The following is a 17,402-nucleotide window of genomic DNA, read 5'->3' as shown; positions in this document are numbered from 1 at the left end:
CAACTAGAGAGAAGCCTGTGCGCCACAACGAAGATCCTGCATGCTGCAACTAAGACCCGATGCAGTCAGAAATAAATAAAATCAACAAATAATAAATAAATCTTAAAAAAAAAAACTTCTTGGGTAGGATGGACCTAGAGATGATCATACTAAGTGAAGTAAGTCAGAGAAAGACAAATATCATATGATATTTATATGTGGAATCTAAAAAAAATGATACAAATAATATTATTTACAAAACAGAAACAGACTCACAGACATAGGAAACAAACTTTTGGTTACTAAAGAGGAGAGGTCAGGGTGGGGAGGGATAAATTAGGATTTTTTTTTTCTTTTCAAATTTTATTTATTTTTGGCTGCATTGGGTCTTCAGTGCTGCACACGGGCTTTCTCTAGCTGTGGCGAGCACGGGCTACTCTTCGTCGCGGTGTGCGGGTTTCTCATTGTGGTGGCTTCTCTTGTTGCCGAGCATGGGCTCCAGGTGCGCGGGCTTCAGTAGTTGTGGCATGTGGGCTCAGTAGTTGTGTCTCGCGGGCTCTAGAGCGCAGGCTCAGTAGTTGTGGTGCATGGGCTTAGTTGCTCCGCAGTGTGTGGGATCTTCCTGGACCAGGGCTGGAACCTGTGTCTCCTGCATTGGCAGGCGGATTCTTTACCACTGCACCACCGCGGAAGCCCCCATTCACATTGTTGTGCAGCCACCACCATGGTCCATCTCCAGAACTTTTTTCATCTTCATACTGAATCTCTGCACCCATTAAACACCAACTCTCCATTTTCCCCTCCACTCAGCCCCTGGAAAGCACCCTTCCACTTTCTGTCTCTATGAATTTGACTACTCCAGCTACCTCATATAAGTGGAATCATACAATATTTGTCCTTTTGTGTCTGGCCTATTTCATTTAGCATAACGTCCTCAAGGTGCATCCATGTTGTAGCACGTGTCAGAATTTCCTTCCTATTTAACACTGAATAATACTCTGTTGTCTGTAGACCACCATTTGTTTATTCATCCATCTGTCCAGGATGCTTGGTTTGCCTCCATCATTTGGCTCTTGTGATAAATGCTGTGAGGAACATGAGGGTACAAGTGTCTGTTTCAGTTGCTGCTTTCAGTGATTGGGGTATTTAGATGAGGTTCATTGGCCCCTTTGGAATTCCCTATCCAGGGCTGCCTGGTGAGAGAGCTTCAAATCGGGGCTGGCCTTACGTGCGCTCTTTTCCTCTCCTTCAGCTCAGCCTGATGGCCGGGAGCCTGCACCACCTCAGAGGCCAGGCCATGGAAGCCGTGTTCCTGCCAGTCCCGTGGAAGGTGAGCAGGGTTCCTCCTCCCCTTCCTTGGTGTAGTCTCAGCGCCGGGCGATGGCGTTCACATGGCTTTAACTCGTCTGTTCAGGTCGAGCCATCTTTATCAGCTGGGGGTTTTTCCTTCTTGGAAGGTAGGATGTAAAGAGCTTGAACTGTGGGGTCAGACGGGTTCAAATCCAGGCTCTGTTTAGATGTGTTACCTGATCTCTCTGGGCCACGGTTTCCTTGTCTGGAAAATGGGGTAATGGTAGTAGCTGTCCCAGAGCTGTGGGGATTCAGTGAAACGGGGCATGTGGAGCATAGGCAGGGTGTCCAGTGACACGCGGAGCGCCCTCTAAGTTTTAGCTGTTGTCGCCACAGTTGCTCCTTGTTTCTGTCAGTGAGCATTATTGTGTACCTACTGTATACCAGGTAGTACTGCCTCTGCTGGGAGGGAAGCTCTCGCCTAAGGCGCTTACAAGCCATTTGGAGAGGGAGCTATGGAAACAAACTCCTGCGACACAGGATAAATTCTGATCCGTTGGCATCAAAGGGTACGCCGGAAGCTTAGTTACTGAACTCGTAACATGACGGAGGGTGATTGTGAGAAGCTGAGTAGAAAAGTGAGGAGACACGTGAGGAACCATCGCGACCATTTGGAAAGAACAGTCTTGGACGGGAGGGAGGCAAGAGGGAGTTCGAGGGGCAGCGGTTTGAGCCGTCGGCCCAGCGTGTCCGCATTTGCTGAGGGATCACAGAGCTCTGTCTGCCCTTCTGGTGGCATCTCCCGCCCTCCCTGACGGCCAGAGGACCCGCCCGCAGAGATGTGGACTCCCTTCTGTCCCCCGGCCTGTGTGCATCCTCTTCTCCCTGTCCACAGGCAACCCACCTCTGCATATGCTGAGATCAGCTCAAAAAGCCTCTCTGTGAAATCTCGCCGAGGTCCTGCATTAACCCCGTTACTCGCCCTTGTGTTCCCACGTGGGCGGAGGGCTGGGCTCGGGAGGACAGCTGCAGAAGAGCCACTGGGTGGGTGTGGGGTGACTGGAGGTGAGTGTGTAGGGTTTTCTTTACAGAAGAGGCCCAGTAAGGGGAGGAGAGAGGGCGGCAGCGAGAGGGAGCAAAAGGCACCGGGAGCATCTTTGTAAAGGCAGGAGAGGCGGCAGCATCCTTGCGGGCTGCGGGCAGGAGTGATAGTCTGGGAGGGAACGCGGCTGTGCTGCCCTGCTGCATGACGCCTCACTCCTGACCGTCCTGACACCAGCTGGGTGCCCGCGATGAAACTCATTCTGACACTGTCCCCCTGGAGTTAGCATCGGACCCACAGGGTAAGGGCTCGGCCCCGCAAGACCGCCCCCCGCCCCGACCTCAGACGCCAGTCACAAGTGCGGGCTGTCACCTGTGCTTCTGACCCACCGGCTCTAAACTGGGGTTCCCACGACCCACTGCGCGGGTGCCATTGATCTGGTAGAGTGGCTCACGGAACTCTGAAAACGGTTTACTGAGCAGATCCTGGTTCACGTAAAAGGCTACAACGCAGGATCAGCCCGACGGCAGAGAGGCACAGGGCAGGGGGAGTGGGGGAGGGGTGCAGGGCTTCCCTCTCCAGGCAGACACCGCCCAGCACCTCCGTTTCTGCGTTTTTACGGGGGCTCATTACGTGGGCGTGATGGGTCGAGTCACTGACCTTTGGTGACTGACTGAACCCCAGCCTCTCCCCGCCCCTCAGGCGCTAGGGGTGAAGGTTCTAACCCTCTCCTCACGTGCTTGTTCCCCTGACATGCAGCCCCATCCTTAGGAGTTTTCCGCATTAACGTGAACTCAGGTGTGCTTGAGGGATTTGTTACGAGTAACAAGACGTTCCTCTCACCTGTATGGCCCTGGAGCTAGTTCAGAAACCGAGGACAAAAGCCCAAATCTTAAAAGATGCTCCTCTGTTCTTATCCCTTAGGAAAATCCAAGGGTTTTTAGGAACTCTGTGCCAGAAGTAGGGAGGAAGACCAAATATATATTTCTTATTTAAATCGCAGTATCACAAGGGGGAAAAGGGCAAAGACAGGAGGGTCGTGGCCATTGGATTAAGACCCTGGAGGAGCCAGGAGAGAAGGGAATCGGCCGAGGAGGAGGGGCCGCCAGGAGGGAGAAGAGAGGAGGGGTGAGGCCCGATGCAGGGAGTGTCTGGGAGCCGGTGGGGAGGCGGGAGGAGGTGAGGGCCGTGTGCCCCGGGGGCCGTGTTCTGGGATGTGGCTGGCAGTGCCTGCTGAGAGGAGCGGGTGGGGTGAGCTCCCGTGCTCACAGCCCCCGTCGCCCCCCGTGGACCCCTGGATCGTCACCGTGTTGACTTCTCCCGCTTCCCCACTGGACCCTTCACTCCCTGAAGCGGGGCTGGGGCTCCGTGGGTCGCACAGGCTGTGCACTTAGCAGCTCTGGGGGCCCCGTCGTCACAGCTGCCATGTGAACAGTGTCCCCTCGAGTCGAGCAGTGCGCAGCCCGAGGAGCTGGTCCTGTGGGCCCAGCAGGAGCCGTCACCTCTGTGCGTTTACTGTCACTGGCGTGTGGCACGGAGGCCGGCGACTTCTTGGCGCTCGGTAAATGTTTGCTGAAGGAGCGGGAGCGACAAAGGGGAAGAAGACCGCTGGTGAGGCCCGTGAGGGCGAGCGCTGCGGAGCCACACGCAGGGCCCAGCGAGAAAGCCCCACGCCCGCGGAGAACTCCGGGGGTCTGAACCCTTGTATCCCAGCCCCGGGGAGCCTCCACGCAGGCGCAGAGAAGGCAGCGGGCGGTGGGGCAGGCGAGGGCGTCTGCAGGCGGCTCCGGGGCCGGAGGAGGTTCGGCATCGGGGGCGGGGCTTGTTCTTTTTAAAATTAATGTATATTTTATTTTTGGTTGCGTTGGGTCTTCGTTGCTCCGCGTGGGCTTTCTCTAGTTATGGCGAGCGGTGGCTACTCTTCATTGCGCTGTGCGGGCTTCTCATTGCGGTGGTTTCTCTTGTTGCGGAGCATGGGCTAAGCGTGGAGGCTTCAGTGGTTGTGGCTCGCAGGCTCTAGAGCGCAGGCTCAGTAGTTGTGTCGCACGGGCGTAGTTGCTCTGTGACATGTGGGATCTTCCCAGACCAGGGCTCGAACCTGTGTCCCCTGCATTGGCAGGTGGATTCTTAACCATTGCGCCACCAGGGAAGTCCTATATTGTTTTATTTCCTTAAAAATGATATGAAGGGAATTCCCTGGTGGTCTAGTGGTTAGGACTCCGTGCTTTCACTACAGGGGGCCCAGGTTTGATCCCTGGTCGGGGAACTAAGATCCCACAAGCCGTGTGGCACAGCCAAAAAAAAAATGCTATGAAACAAATATGACATATTAAGAATTGATTGGGCTTCCCTGGTGGCGCAGTGGTTGAGAGTCCGCCTGCCGATGCAGGGGACGCGGGTTCGTGCCCCGGTCCGGGATGATCCCACATGCCGCGGAGCGGCTGGGCCCGTGAGCCATGGCCGCTGAGCCTGCGCGTCTGGAGCCTGTGCTCCGCAACGGGAGAGGCCACAACAGTGAGAGGTGCGCGTACCGCAAAAAAAAAAAAAAAAAAAAAAGAATTGATTAATCGGTGTGTTGCATATGTGAATGTTCTTTAAAATTGTTCTCTCTAGTCTACACTTGTGTGTATGTTAGCAGTATCACAGTTCAAAAGTATATGAATATATACAACAGTAAACAGTAACACCCGTGCCTCCTCATCCTAGTTAAGGAATAAATCACCTTCAGAATCACACAAGTCCCTTATATTCTCTCCAGTCTCATCTCCCTTCCTCTAAAACAAAGGTTAATCATTCTCTTGCATTATGTAGACATACCACTTATCTCTGTCTGGACAATATATTACCTAGCTTTGCTTCTTCTGGAACTTTATGTACATGGAATCATACTCTTGTTCTTTCACTACATGTGTGTTGAGAATCATGCGTCTCTGTATAGCTGTGGTTCAGTCATATTCACTGACACTGAGTATCCCACTGCAGGAATATAGCACAATTTATGAAACTCTTCTTTGGCTGATCAGTTTTCAGGATGTTTCCAGTTTGGGGCTTTTACAAAATAGCATGTCAAATGCCTCTTGGTTCCCTGTGAAAAGACCTAGAAATAAGTTATATACATGTTCAACTTTAAGAAGTAGCACAAAATTGTTTTCCCTAATAAATGTAACAACTTACACACCAATAGCTGAGGAGAGTTCCCACCACTCTACATCTCTCTTAGTACTTGGTACTGACAGATTTTGAAAGGTTTGATAATCTGTAAGGTGTGAAATAGTATCTAATTGTGGTTTAATTTGCATTTTTCTTATTACTAATGTAATTGAGTATGTTTTCATCTTCATGGGCTGTAATTCCTATTTTGTCTTTTCCTAATATAGTGTAGTTAAATTTATCAATCTCTTATAGTTAGTGCTTTTTGAGTCTCGCTGAAGATTGCTACCAGTTTATCAAAAATTTGGTTTTTTTCTTCCTGGGTACACTCATAATAGAATGTAATTTGGCACTTGATTTGGGGGAAAGAAATTGGGAAGGGTGTATTGAAAGTCATAAAGTAACTAAAACACTGATCAAGGAATTCTACTTCTCTGAACGTAGCATTAGATTCTAAAGAACAATCCAAATCCTAAAATTACACTGACATTCACTCCAGCATTTTTTGCACCAATGAAAAATGAGACAGACCTGAAACTTCCAACAAAAGGAATTGTTATATCCACCTGATGGAAAATGACCAGCTATTAAGCATAACGTTTAGGAAAACCATGTAAAATCCTTAAGACATAATACTAAAGAAGATATAAAATATAAACACTGTGATTTTTATTATATAGAAAAATATGCATAGAAAAAGTATCAGAAGGAAATACACCAAAATACCGGTATCAAATGGATTGTGGTATTGGGATTTTGGGTAATTTTTCTCCTACTGTTTTCCCAGATATCCAATAAAGTACTTGTATTCCCTTAATTGAAAAAAAAAAAGTTCCAAAAATTTGGGTGCAATGCATATTATCAGTGGGTAGCACTAGAAAGATAATCAGATAGATTTAGGCTCTAATCCAAGTTCTTAGCTGTGTTTAACCCAACAAGGAAAGAATGGGAAAGAAAGAGGGACTCTGCAAAATTAATTTTTTGTTTGTTTTTTGCGTTACGCGGGCCTCTCACTGCTGTGGCCTGTCCCGTCGCAGAGCACAGGCTCCGGACGCGCAGGCCCAGCGGCCACAGCCCACCGGCCCAGCCGCTGCACGGCATGCGGGATCCTCCCGGACCAGGGCACGAACCCACGTTCCCCGCATCGGCAGGCGGACTCCCAACCACTGCGCCACCAGGGAAGCCCAAAATTAATTTTTAAAGAAGTCAAATATATAGAGTGCCTCTTGTAGGCACTGAACTGTACAAAGTGTTCTGGAGTATAAAATATCTACCATCTAAGTAGAAAGACAATTCTAAGTGACTGCAGTACATTCTCAGGGAAGTAACAGGAGGAGCAAGATTTGGTCCAAAAGCAGAGGTTCCAGAAGAGTGAAAAGGACAGAACTCTCATGGTTCCGCCCTCACTCTGCTGGAAAGTGTGTGCCGGTGGCGCTCCTGACTCACACAGTCCTGCTTCAAGGCAATACGCTACCAAAGGGCGTCCCTAGACACTAGCTGGACTCAATCTTTCTTGGGTGTAATGCCCAGGGCAGTATGACCCACGATTACTGAAATACTCCAAAAGCCAAAAAATGTAGTTTCTGGAAAGGAAGAAACAGAGAGAGAGAAACAAAACAGCTCATGCAGAAGCATGTCAAAATGATGGGGCTTTATTTCTGTGCATTCTTTGGTGTCGGATGAGGTGTGAACTCTGTCTAAAGCTGTCCCCACATTCAAGACATCTGTAAGGCTTCTCTCCAGTGTGAGTTCTCTGGTGTTTAACGAGGGTTGTGCTCTGACTGAAGCTTTTCCCACATTCTTGGCATTCGTAGGGCTTCTCCCCAGTGTGGATTCTCTGGTGTTTGGAGAGGTCGGAACACCGTTTAAAGCTCTTCGCACACTCTTCACACGTGTAGGGTCTCTCTCCCTGGTGTGTCCTCTGATGTCTAAAATGGTTGGAGATACGGCAGATTTCCCCGCACTCGTGACACGTGTAGTGCTTCTCCCCCATGTGGACTCTCTGATGCCGGTTGAGGTGTGAGCTCTGTCTGAAGCTGTCCCCACATTTGGGGCACATGTACGGCTTCTCACCTGTGTGTGTCCTCTGGTGTTTAACAAGGGTTGCGCTCTGACTGAAGCTTTTCCCACATTCTTGGCATTCGTAGGGCTTCTCCCCGGTGTGGATTCTCTGGTGTTTGGAGAGGTCGGAACACCGTTTAAAGCTCTTCGCACACTCTTCACACGTGTAGGGTCTCTCTCCCTGGTGTGTCCTCTGATGTCTAAAATGGTTGGAGATACGGCAGATTTCCCCGCACTCGTGACACGTGTAGTGCTTCTCCCCCATGTGGACTCTCTGATGCCGACTGAGATTTGAGCTCTGTCTGAAGCTGTCCCCACACTTGGAGCAGGTGTACGGCTTCTCTCCAGTGTGAGTCCTCTGGTGTTTAACGAGGGTAGCGCTCTGACTGAAGCTTTTCCCACAGACAGAACACCCGTAGGGCTTCTCCCCGGTGTGGGTTCTCTGGTGTTTAAAGAGGTCGGAACGCTGTTTGAAACTCTTCTCACAGGTGTCACACATATAAGGTCTTTCTTCATGGAACCGCCTCTGGGCCTCAAGTAGCCTTGAATGATGGCAGTTTTCCCCACTGTCAAGAGATTCATGAGGTTTCACAGTATCTAACCTGTGTTTGCAATTGTTCCCACATTCACCGGTAATGGGTCTCTCTGCTGTCTGGATGTGCTGAGCAGGAACAAAGTTTGAACTTTTGGCACTAGTCCCAAATTCATTGTTTTTGGAGTCTCCCTCTTCTCTGGGAGCACTCTTGAGATCTGAGATGCTGGTGACTCCCTGATCTTCAGGAGGCTTTTCAAGTTTCAGCAATGAGGGGCCGCCTGATGGCTTTTCTATCCTGTCCTCATGGGCAACCCCACAGTCAGAAGACAGGGGCCCCTTCTCCTGGGACCCTTGTAGCTGCCCTTGTGGCTCCACTTCTTCTAGAATTTCTTGCTTTAGAATCAACCCTTTGTTCTCAATTCTCGTTTCCAAACCTGAAACATTAAAATACAAATTGCTGACATTTCATTCTTGTGCAAGAGTGAATAAGAAAGTGCTAGCAGAAAAACAACCCCCCCCCACCGCCAAAGCCCTTTAAATGTCCTCCATGAAACCACTCCTGAAGTTAAATTATTTTAACTAACCTGTCAGATGTGCTCACGTGTACCTGTACAAACCCCGTTTCTTTCCTTTTATACTTGTCCCTCCGCCGGCCAACCCGTCTCTCCTGCCCCAGCCCCACCGCACTGTCGTGTGAATCACTGTATCACACGAGGCACTACTGGAGAAGGTGTCGACACAGACGGTACAACCTTTATCCCATGCACGCAGGATGCTTTACTAAGAGAGATTCGTGGGTGAGTTACAGTAACAGACACACCAGGTGCCTCCAGTCTGAAGGCAGGCTCTGGGTAGGCAGTAAATCTAGGACTGATGGAAAGTCTGTGAAGGATTCCATCCCCCAGTCCAGAATTCTTGCAGTTTACTCTGCAGCAAGGCTGAACCAGATAAATTCGGGACTGGGGACATGAGGCACAGCTGAGAACGGGGGACAGGGACCACCTTCCCATGAGAAGAGTCAAGTGAAAATGGACACACTGACTGGTGGAACCTCCATGCACTGTCCTCTGTTCAGGCTCAAACTGTCAGCCCCGAGCCTGACATCCTCCCGGCAGAAAGGGCAGGGATTTCATAGGCTTTAGTCCCTACTGGATTCCCACCCAGAACTGCACCTGGCTTATCTGCAGACACGCAATGAAATATCTGTTGACTGAATCTCTCTATGGGAAAACTTAGCAGCCTGGGCCAAAGACGCAGAGACACTGACATGTGGGAATTCCCAGGCAAAACAGCGCCTGATGCCTGACCCTGTCCTGAAGGTCACAGTTCACAAGTCCTTCCCAATTGAGTTTCCAGTCAGAATGCTTGGGTGTAACTGCTAAACACAAACAGAAAGTGAAAGGTTACCAGCATTTCAGGAAAACCTCTGATAGAAACGCCAATGAAACATGCAATCCATGAAATGAGAGAAAACGGAATAACCTATAATTAATATTCTCAGATAAATAAGAGACAATACTGCACCCAGGAAACAAGGAAGCTATAAGAAAAGGGATATGGCTTCCTGGTGGTGCAGTGCTTAAGAATCCCCCTGCCAATGCAGGGAACATGGGTTCGAGCCCTGGTCCGGGAAGATCCCACATGCCGCGGAGCAACTAAGCCCGTGTGCCACAACTACTGAGCCTGCACTCTAGAGCCCCCAAGCCACAACTACTGAGCCCACGTGCCACAACTACTGAAGCCCGCACGCCTGGAGCCCACGCTCCGCAACAAGAGAAGCTACCGCGATGAGAAGCCAGCGCACCGCAATGAAGAGTAGCCCCCGCTCGCCGCAACTAGAGAAAGCCCCGCGCGCAGCAACTAGAAAGACCCAATGCAGCCAAAAATAAATAAATAAATAAATAAATAAATCTATTTCAAAAAATAAGAAAAGGGATATTTCAGGACTTCCCTGGTGGTCCAGTGGTTGGGACTTCGCCTTCCAATGCAGAGGGTGCAGGTTTGATCCCTGGTCAGGGAGCTGGGATCCTGCCTGCCTCGCGGCCAAAGAGCCAAGACATAGAACAGGGGCAGTCTTGTGGCAATTTCAATAAAGACTTTAAAAAAAGGGGTCCACATCAAAAAAATCTTAAAGAAAAGGGATGTTTAAAGAACAAGAAAAAGCTCTTCAAAATATTAATGACAGGGCTTCCCTGGTGGCACAGTGGTTGAGAGTCCGCCTGCCGATGCAGGGGACACGGGTTTGTGTCCCGGTCCGGGAAGATCCCACGTGCCGTGGAGCGGCTGGGCCCGTGAGCCATGGCCGCTGAGCCTGCGCGTCCGGAGCCTGCGCTCTGCAGCGGGAGAGGCCACAGCAGTGAGAGGCCCGCGTACCGCAAAAAATAAAATAAAATAAAATAAAATAAAAAATATTAATGACAGCAGAAATATTTCAACCTAAGAGTTGGAAAATAAAGCTAAGGAGATTTCCCAGAAAGGGAAAGAAAAGATAAGGAAATGGGAAGGAGGTAGGGAACCTTACGGGATCAGCCCATGAGTTCCAACATCCAACTGGAAGAAATCCCAGAAAGAAAACAGGAAAAAATGAGATAAAAATAAATAGGTAAAATAAAAGAATACTACAAAAAATTTCTCACAGCTCAAAGACACGGGCGTCTATATTGTCAGGGCCCGCCAACTACTCAGAACAATGAATAAAGAAAGAAACCTCACACTCAGCCACACCCATTGTGAAATTTCATACCAGCAGGAATAAAGAAAAGCTCCTAAAGCCTTCTGCACAGAACAGATCACACACCAAGGATAAAATATCCCAGTGGCATCAGATTTCTCAATTGCAACATGGCAAGCTAGTTACAAAATCCACCATCTTCAAAATTCAAAGGTAGAGTCATTTCTAAAGTAGAATGCTACATCCAGCCACACCATGATCTGGATGTGAGAGAGGAATAAAGGCGTTTAGACATGCATTGAGTTCCCAAGTATGTGTTCTCTGTAATATACTGGAGGTTGTTCTATATCAAATGGAGGGGGTAAACCAAGGAAGAAAATCGTATGGGATCCGGGAAAGAGAAGAAGGTGAGAGTGAAGGAACGTTCTAGGACAACGGCTGTGTAACTGACCTGGAGAAGCCCATCCACCCTGGAGCAGAGGAACCTTCAGGAGGAACTCTCCGAGGGGAGAATGAAACCGATGGCCCATCTGATGGATCTGAACTTACTGAGAGGGGTTTACATTTCTAATAGAGACTTTGTGGGTGAACTAGCGCTCAGGAGTTAGAAAAGGAGGCACATGCAGAATGAGGCATTATTAATTCTGGGAAAACTAAAAGCTGTAAAGGAAAAGACTTACAGTCATATATATTAGGTGGGTGAATATCGATAATATTTATATAGGCATAATACTGAAACATTCCCTTAACAAAAACAGACTGATTTAACTATGCTGAGAGAATTATGGACTGCTAAATGTGTGCGTGCTGGGGAGACAGGACCCTGTCTTCCTTAGCAGGCAGTCAAGAGATAATAACTGAAAGGAGAAAAAGAAACCCCAGCAGAATAAGCATCTTATTTAGAAATACGAAGGTAAATACCACTGGAAGGGGTGAAAGATTTTAAAGTTGTTGTCTCTGCAAAGTTGGAATCAGGACTGAGAAGGGCCTATTTTCCTAAGAAGATTCGAAAAACACAAACCATAGAGTAAAAGACGGAAAAATTTGACTATATTAAAATTTCAAAATTTTATATAACAAAAACGCCATGGTTAGAAAGACAAGCCACCTCTATAGCCAATAAAATAACAAAGGATTAGTATCAAAAACATAAAGAACAGCCACAAAACAATTTAAAAGATAGTGGAGGAAAGGAGAGGAGATAAGGATACACCATTCATTAATCCTAACAGTATTACTTATTGAGCACCCACTCTGTGCCAGGCACTGTTCTTGGCACTTGGGATATAAATGAACAAAACAGATAAAAATCCTTCCCCCTGTGGAGCTGACATTCCAGAAGGGATGGTCAGACAACAGATGAACGTAAAGTCAAATATATAGGATGTCAGAGGGTAGTAAATGCTATGGCCCAGGTCAGGCAAGGCGAGGGATCTGTGAGGCGGCTGGTGGCAGGAATCGTGTATTAACATGACGGTCGGGTCAGGCCTCGCCGAAAAGTGAGATGTGAGCACAGGCTTGAAACAAGTCAGGGAGTCCGTCTGGTGGAGATCCGGAGGAATAATATTCCAGGTAGAGGGAGCAATCGGAGCACAGACCTTGAGGCAGGATGCCCACCACGCTCAAGAAGCAGCAAGGTCAGTATGGCTGGGGGTGTAAGTGAGGGGAGAGCAGGAGGGCACAGGGCCACGTCCCATCAGGCACCACAGGCTTTTACTCTGCGTGAAATGAGGAGTATTCAGGTCCTGAGCAGAGGTGTGATGCAACCCAACCTCCTAAAAGGAACACTTGGGCTACTGGGTTAAGACATTGTGCTGTCAGCTGAACACCAAATGTTGCCAAGGGTGTGGAGGAAGAAGAATTCTCATATACGGCTGGTAGGAGTACAGACTGGCTCCCATCATTTTGGACAGCAAGATGGGCAAACATCCCTAAGTATATTCTCTTCAGAGACTCCTACATATGAACACAGGGAGAAGGAGACAGGAACGTTTGGTATAATACTGTGTGTAATGGTGAAAAACTAGAAGCCTTAACGTCCATTGACAGGAGAATGGATAAGTAAATATTGGAATAGTCATACAATGAAATATGTAGGTGTTAAAATGAATAAACTAGAGCTATACGTATCAACATGGATAAATCCCAAAAATGTAATGTTGAGAAAAAAGCCAAGGTGCAAAAGAACCATACAGTAATATAATTTATATACCATAAAAACATGTAAAAATACTATATACGTTTACATGTTTACGTATTTATGTGTTTACATACATTTATATATAGAGAGTGTGTATATGTGGCTACATGTATATGTAGAAAGAATATAAAACAAGCATGGAAATGGTAAGTCAGGATATTGGTTACTGCTGGAGAAGGATCAAGGGAAGAGCTTTCAGGGAGGGTAAACAGAGCTTCACCTATAGCTATGGCTGTAATATATTATCTCTTCAGAAAAAAAAATGAAGCCATGGCCAATATTAAAATTCGATAAACCTGGGTGGTGAATCCTTAGGTGCTCATTATATGTTTTTATACTTTCTTATGTATTTTTATTAAAAAATGAACCAAAATAAAAAGCTGACTCTATCACCTAACAATACAGAACAGAGAGTTCTTGCTTGGGTCACAAAAGGGACTCGAAGGCTCTCAACCTGTGTCTGAATGGCAGGCTGGCTGGGGGATTTACTGAAGCAAGCCCTCCACGAATCACACAGCTGGAAACAAGCAAAGGCAGGGCACTTACTTGGCGAGACTGCGTTCCCATAATCCTTCGGCGCACTCTCCCTGTAGAGGTCCCTCTGTGCTGGGCCCAGACGCTCCCACTCCTCCCAGGTTAGAGACACAGCCACATCCTGGACTGTCACCAACCCCTGAAACAACACAAGACCTCCCTCAGCACCTGCCGTCCCAGGATGGCGTCACCAACAGTGCCCGGATGAAGCCGGACTCCAGAGAGGAGTCTGCGAGCGCTGAGGAACCGAGTCACGACCAACGGAGTCTTTATCAGTGAGCCTTGTACCGATGCGGGAGTTGCAAAGTGACCAAAAACAGAAGCTGGCATTCTCCTGCAATCCTGAAAAGCCTTTCTATGAACTGTCTACGCTAACTTGGGCGGAGAGCAAAATATTCATTTGGGTTACATTGCTGTGATTTATCAAAGCAGAAACCTGATATGGATTGAAAATATACAGGTTAACCAGAGTCCCGAGTTGCAGTGCTGGCTCTCAGATGCTGTTTCCTCACCTGTGAAATGGATACAAAGATCTATCTTCAGAGGAAGGTACCTCACCAACAGCAATAACGTGTTTTCCCCTAAGCTTCTCCTTTCCTTGTAAAGGAAAACCACACTCCTGTGTGTCTCCTCTGCTCTCAGTACTCTGAATATTCACTACAACACTCCTTCACTTCTGACACCAGATGTGTGCATTTCCACAGGTCAGGCAATTCTGCGGCACCAGCTGGGCGTCCTACAGTTTAACAACTCTGACCCTACCTACCTGGAGATGGTGTGACATCCCATTAGGTTAAAGGGCTCATGTTTCATACACATCCTAAAGTTCACGCAAAAGGTAATAAGGAAAGAACTTATGAAGCCCACAGCATCCCTCACACCTCCATTCCCACCACCAGAACACGTTCACTCCTCCTCACCTGGCGTGAGGTCTCATCAAGCTCTCTCTGTAGAGCCCAAACCAAGGCGGCAGCCTCCTCCCCGCTCTCCGGGCAGTGCTTGCGCACCCAGGACTGGAGCTTCTGGGGCAGGATGGTCAGGAACTGCTCCAGCACCAGCAGCTCCAGGATCTGCTCTTTCGAGTGCACCTCGGGCCTCAGCCACCGTCGACAAAGTTCCCTGAGTCGGCTCAGCGCCTCTTCGGGTCCGGCCACCTCTTGATAACGGAACCGCCTAAAATGCCGTCGGGAAGTTTCGGGATCCGGACAGTTCCCTAGTGGATTGGACTCCCCACCTCCGGGTGAATCTTCCTCCACTTTCACTATCCAAGGTCCGTCACTCAGGGGCAGAGCAGCGACGCTGCCTTGACTTGCGGTCCAGAGCCAACTCATCCTTCTCCTGCAAGTTCGCACTTTCCCGGAGTTCTGCCTTCAGGTGAAATGACAGCAAACCCAGCAAAAAGCCACGGAGTTCATCTGATCTCCTCAAAGCAGCGGCTGCCCACTGTCCCGTCCCTAACAAGCCCCCACCTTGCCCAGCCCCCTCCTACCCGCAGCTACCCCTCCCAGAAGCTGCCAAGTCGTGACAAAAACCACTAATAGCCCCAGCAGGAAGTGCGTCCCCGACTCCCTGCGGTGCCCACCCCTCCCGGGCATTTCCGGGGCCTCTCTAGGCTCCCCGGAGGAGTGAGGTGCATCTCGGTGGTTCGCTGTCCTCACCCCTCAGAGATACTCTGCACGATTACCTTGCAGTGTGGTGTTTATAGTCCTTAAGGTTACCGAACTAAAGGATATTCTTCCTTTAAAAATGAAAGGGCTTCCCTGGGGCTTCCCTGGTGGCGCAGTGGTTGGGAATCCGCCTGCCAATGCAGGGGACACGGGTTCGAGCTCTGGCTCGGGAGGATCCCACTTGCTGCGGAGCAGCTGGACCCGTGACACTAGACACTAGATACACCTCAAAGTACTGCATTTACCACACTGTCCTACAAGGATTTGTTTAAGTGTCTGTCTCCCTTAGGAGACTGAACAATGGAGGACGGGGACTATGTCTTCCCAGTTTTGTGTCTGTAGTGTCAAGCATGATGCCTGGAATGTAGAAGATACTCAACAAACCTTTCTTACATTAAATGAATACCCAGTGGATGAATGACCACTTATTGTACAGTTGGAACTTTAACTTTCCCTAAAACAAAAATTTACAAAATTTTATTCACATATAATGTGTTAAAGAATGACATTCATTTTTAATTTTTGTTTTTGCCTGCCTTGGGTCCTCGTTGCTGCGCGTGGGCTTTCTTTTTAGTTGCGGTGAGCGGGGGCTACTCTTCATTGCCGTGCACGGGCCCTCATTGCGGTGGCCTCTCTCATCTTGGAGCATCGGCTCTAGGTGCGCGGGCTCTAGAGCGCAGGCTCAGTAGTTGTGGCACATAGGCTTAGTTGCTCCGCGGCATGTGGGATCTTTCCGGGCCTGGGCTCGAACCCATGTCCCCTGTATTGGCAGGCGGATTCTTAACCACTGTGCCACCAGGCAAGTCCCTTTAATTTTTTTTTTTTTTTTTTTTGGTGGTATGCGGGCCTCCCTCTGTTGTGGCCTCTCCCGTTGCGGAGCACAGGCTCCGGACGCGCAGGCCCAGCGGCCATGGCTCACGGGCCCAGCCGCTCCGCGGCATGTGGGATCCTCCTAGACCGGGGCGCGAACCCGGTTCCCCTGCATCGGCAGGCGGACGCGCAACCACTGCGCCACCAGGGAAGCCCAGTCCCTTTAATTTTAAAATGGGTTAAATTTATAGGCAATAAATCCATAGTAGATTGTATCATCCCCTCCAACTTTAGATTTCCTATGCCCAGCTTCCTTGCAATGCTTCACAATTAGTATCCAAGTTGCCAAGGATTGTGTCCTATTCTAAGCCCTACTCCCCTGTTCTATCATTTACTCCCTCTTCCTCACTTCATTTTAAGTATCTGCATGGACACTGCCACCCCACCTCTTCTTTTCTGTGCCAGTGTTCAGAAAAATAAACCGTGCAACTGAAATGAAGGATACTATACATTAGTTTAATATTTACATTAAATCATCTGCATTATTTAACAAATGAATTATCTAAGTTATGTTATGGGTAAATTCATTTAAAATATCATTTATTTCAATAAGTATTGTACAATTAATGTCCTGATTTATGAATGCAAAGTCCCAGGCAGGGTCAGGATTCCATATGACATATCTGTGGACTGAAGTTTAAATTATAAACTAATGATTTAACCATAGTTTGTGCAAAAGCACAGGCAGTCAACCCCTGCTTTAGGCTCTAGCAGGTAAGTGGCTGTATTAGTCTGTTGTGATCTGTTTTGACTGGACATTAACAGGACAAAAAAACAGGAAAAGGCAGATTTTTGGGGATTAATTTTTATGTCAAATCCACTTACACAGAAAAAATTCACTACTCACAAGGCTCATATTCATCATTTTACAAATTTAGAGCAACATGTAATAATTTTAAAAATATTTATTTATTTGGCTGCGCTGGGTCTTCGTTGCCACGTGCGGGATCTTCCTTGTGGCCTGCGGGATCTTTAGCTGCGGCCTGCAGGGTCTTTTAGTTGTGGCATGTGGGCTCTTAGTTGCAGCATGCATGCAGGATCTAGTTCCCTGATCAGGGATCAAACCCAGGCCCCCTGCATTGGGAGTGCAGAGTCTTAACCATTGGACCACCAGGGAAGTCCCATGTACTAATTTACTGACATAACCTGTCACATGTTTGCATCTGGTCTCTCCAGGCAGTTTGAAAGTCCCTGGAGGGCAGAAACTTTGCACAAGTCTACTTTTTCATCTGTGTGGGAATGCTATCACAGTCTGGCAGGAAGTCAAAAGCTCTCTTCCCAGTATTGTAGGACAAGGCTTTGAGTAGGATCGGGTGGCCAAGGATGGCAAGGGAATTGGACAGAATGCAAATTCACAAATAAGAGAACCCTTTATAGTATAGGCAAATCTAGCTCCAGACAGT

General features: G+C 48.3%; 1 protein-coding gene across 1 annotated transcript; it reads right to left on the bottom strand.

Annotated features, from left to right (window-relative positions):
* Positions 1 to 6,427: 6,427 nt before the first annotated feature.
* ZNF394 (zinc finger protein 394) lies at positions 6,428 to 15,112 on the bottom strand. Its single transcript, XM_007108755.4, has 3 exons — positions 14,383 to 15,112; positions 13,475 to 13,601; positions 6,428 to 8,491 (listed from the first exon to the last, which is right to left on the bottom strand). Exons 1-3 carry the CDS (start codon positions 14,791 to 14,793, stop codon positions 7,098 to 7,100), a joined length of 1,932 nt encoding a protein of 643 aa, XP_007108817.2. The 5' UTR covers positions 14,794 to 15,112; the 3' UTR covers positions 6,428 to 7,097.
* Between the last annotated feature and the right edge of the window lie 2,290 nt (positions 15,113 to 17,402).

This window comes from Physeter macrocephalus, chromosome 14 (genome assembly GCF_002837175.3).
Source record: "Physeter macrocephalus isolate SW-GA chromosome 14, ASM283717v5, whole genome shotgun sequence".
NCBI classification, from domain to species: Eukaryota; Metazoa; Chordata; class Mammalia; order Artiodactyla; family Physeteridae; genus Physeter; species Physeter macrocephalus.
Note: the sequence above shows the minus strand (reverse complement) of the source record. Positions and strands in the feature narration are given on the sequence as shown.

Coding starts and splice junctions, on each gene's coding strand:
- ZNF394 (XM_007108755.4), bottom strand. CDS start 14,793: ATGAGTTGGCTCTGGACCGCAAGTCAAGGCAGCGTCGCTGCTCTGCCC. Junction 13,602..14,382: donor TTGATGAGACCTCACGCCAG/GTGAGGAGGAGT, acceptor GTGTTGTTTCAG/GGGTTGGTGACAGTCCAGGA. Junction 8,492..13,474: donor TGGGAACGCAGTCTCGCCAA/GTAAGTGCCCTG, acceptor TTAATGTTTCAG/GTTTGGAAACGAGAATTGAG.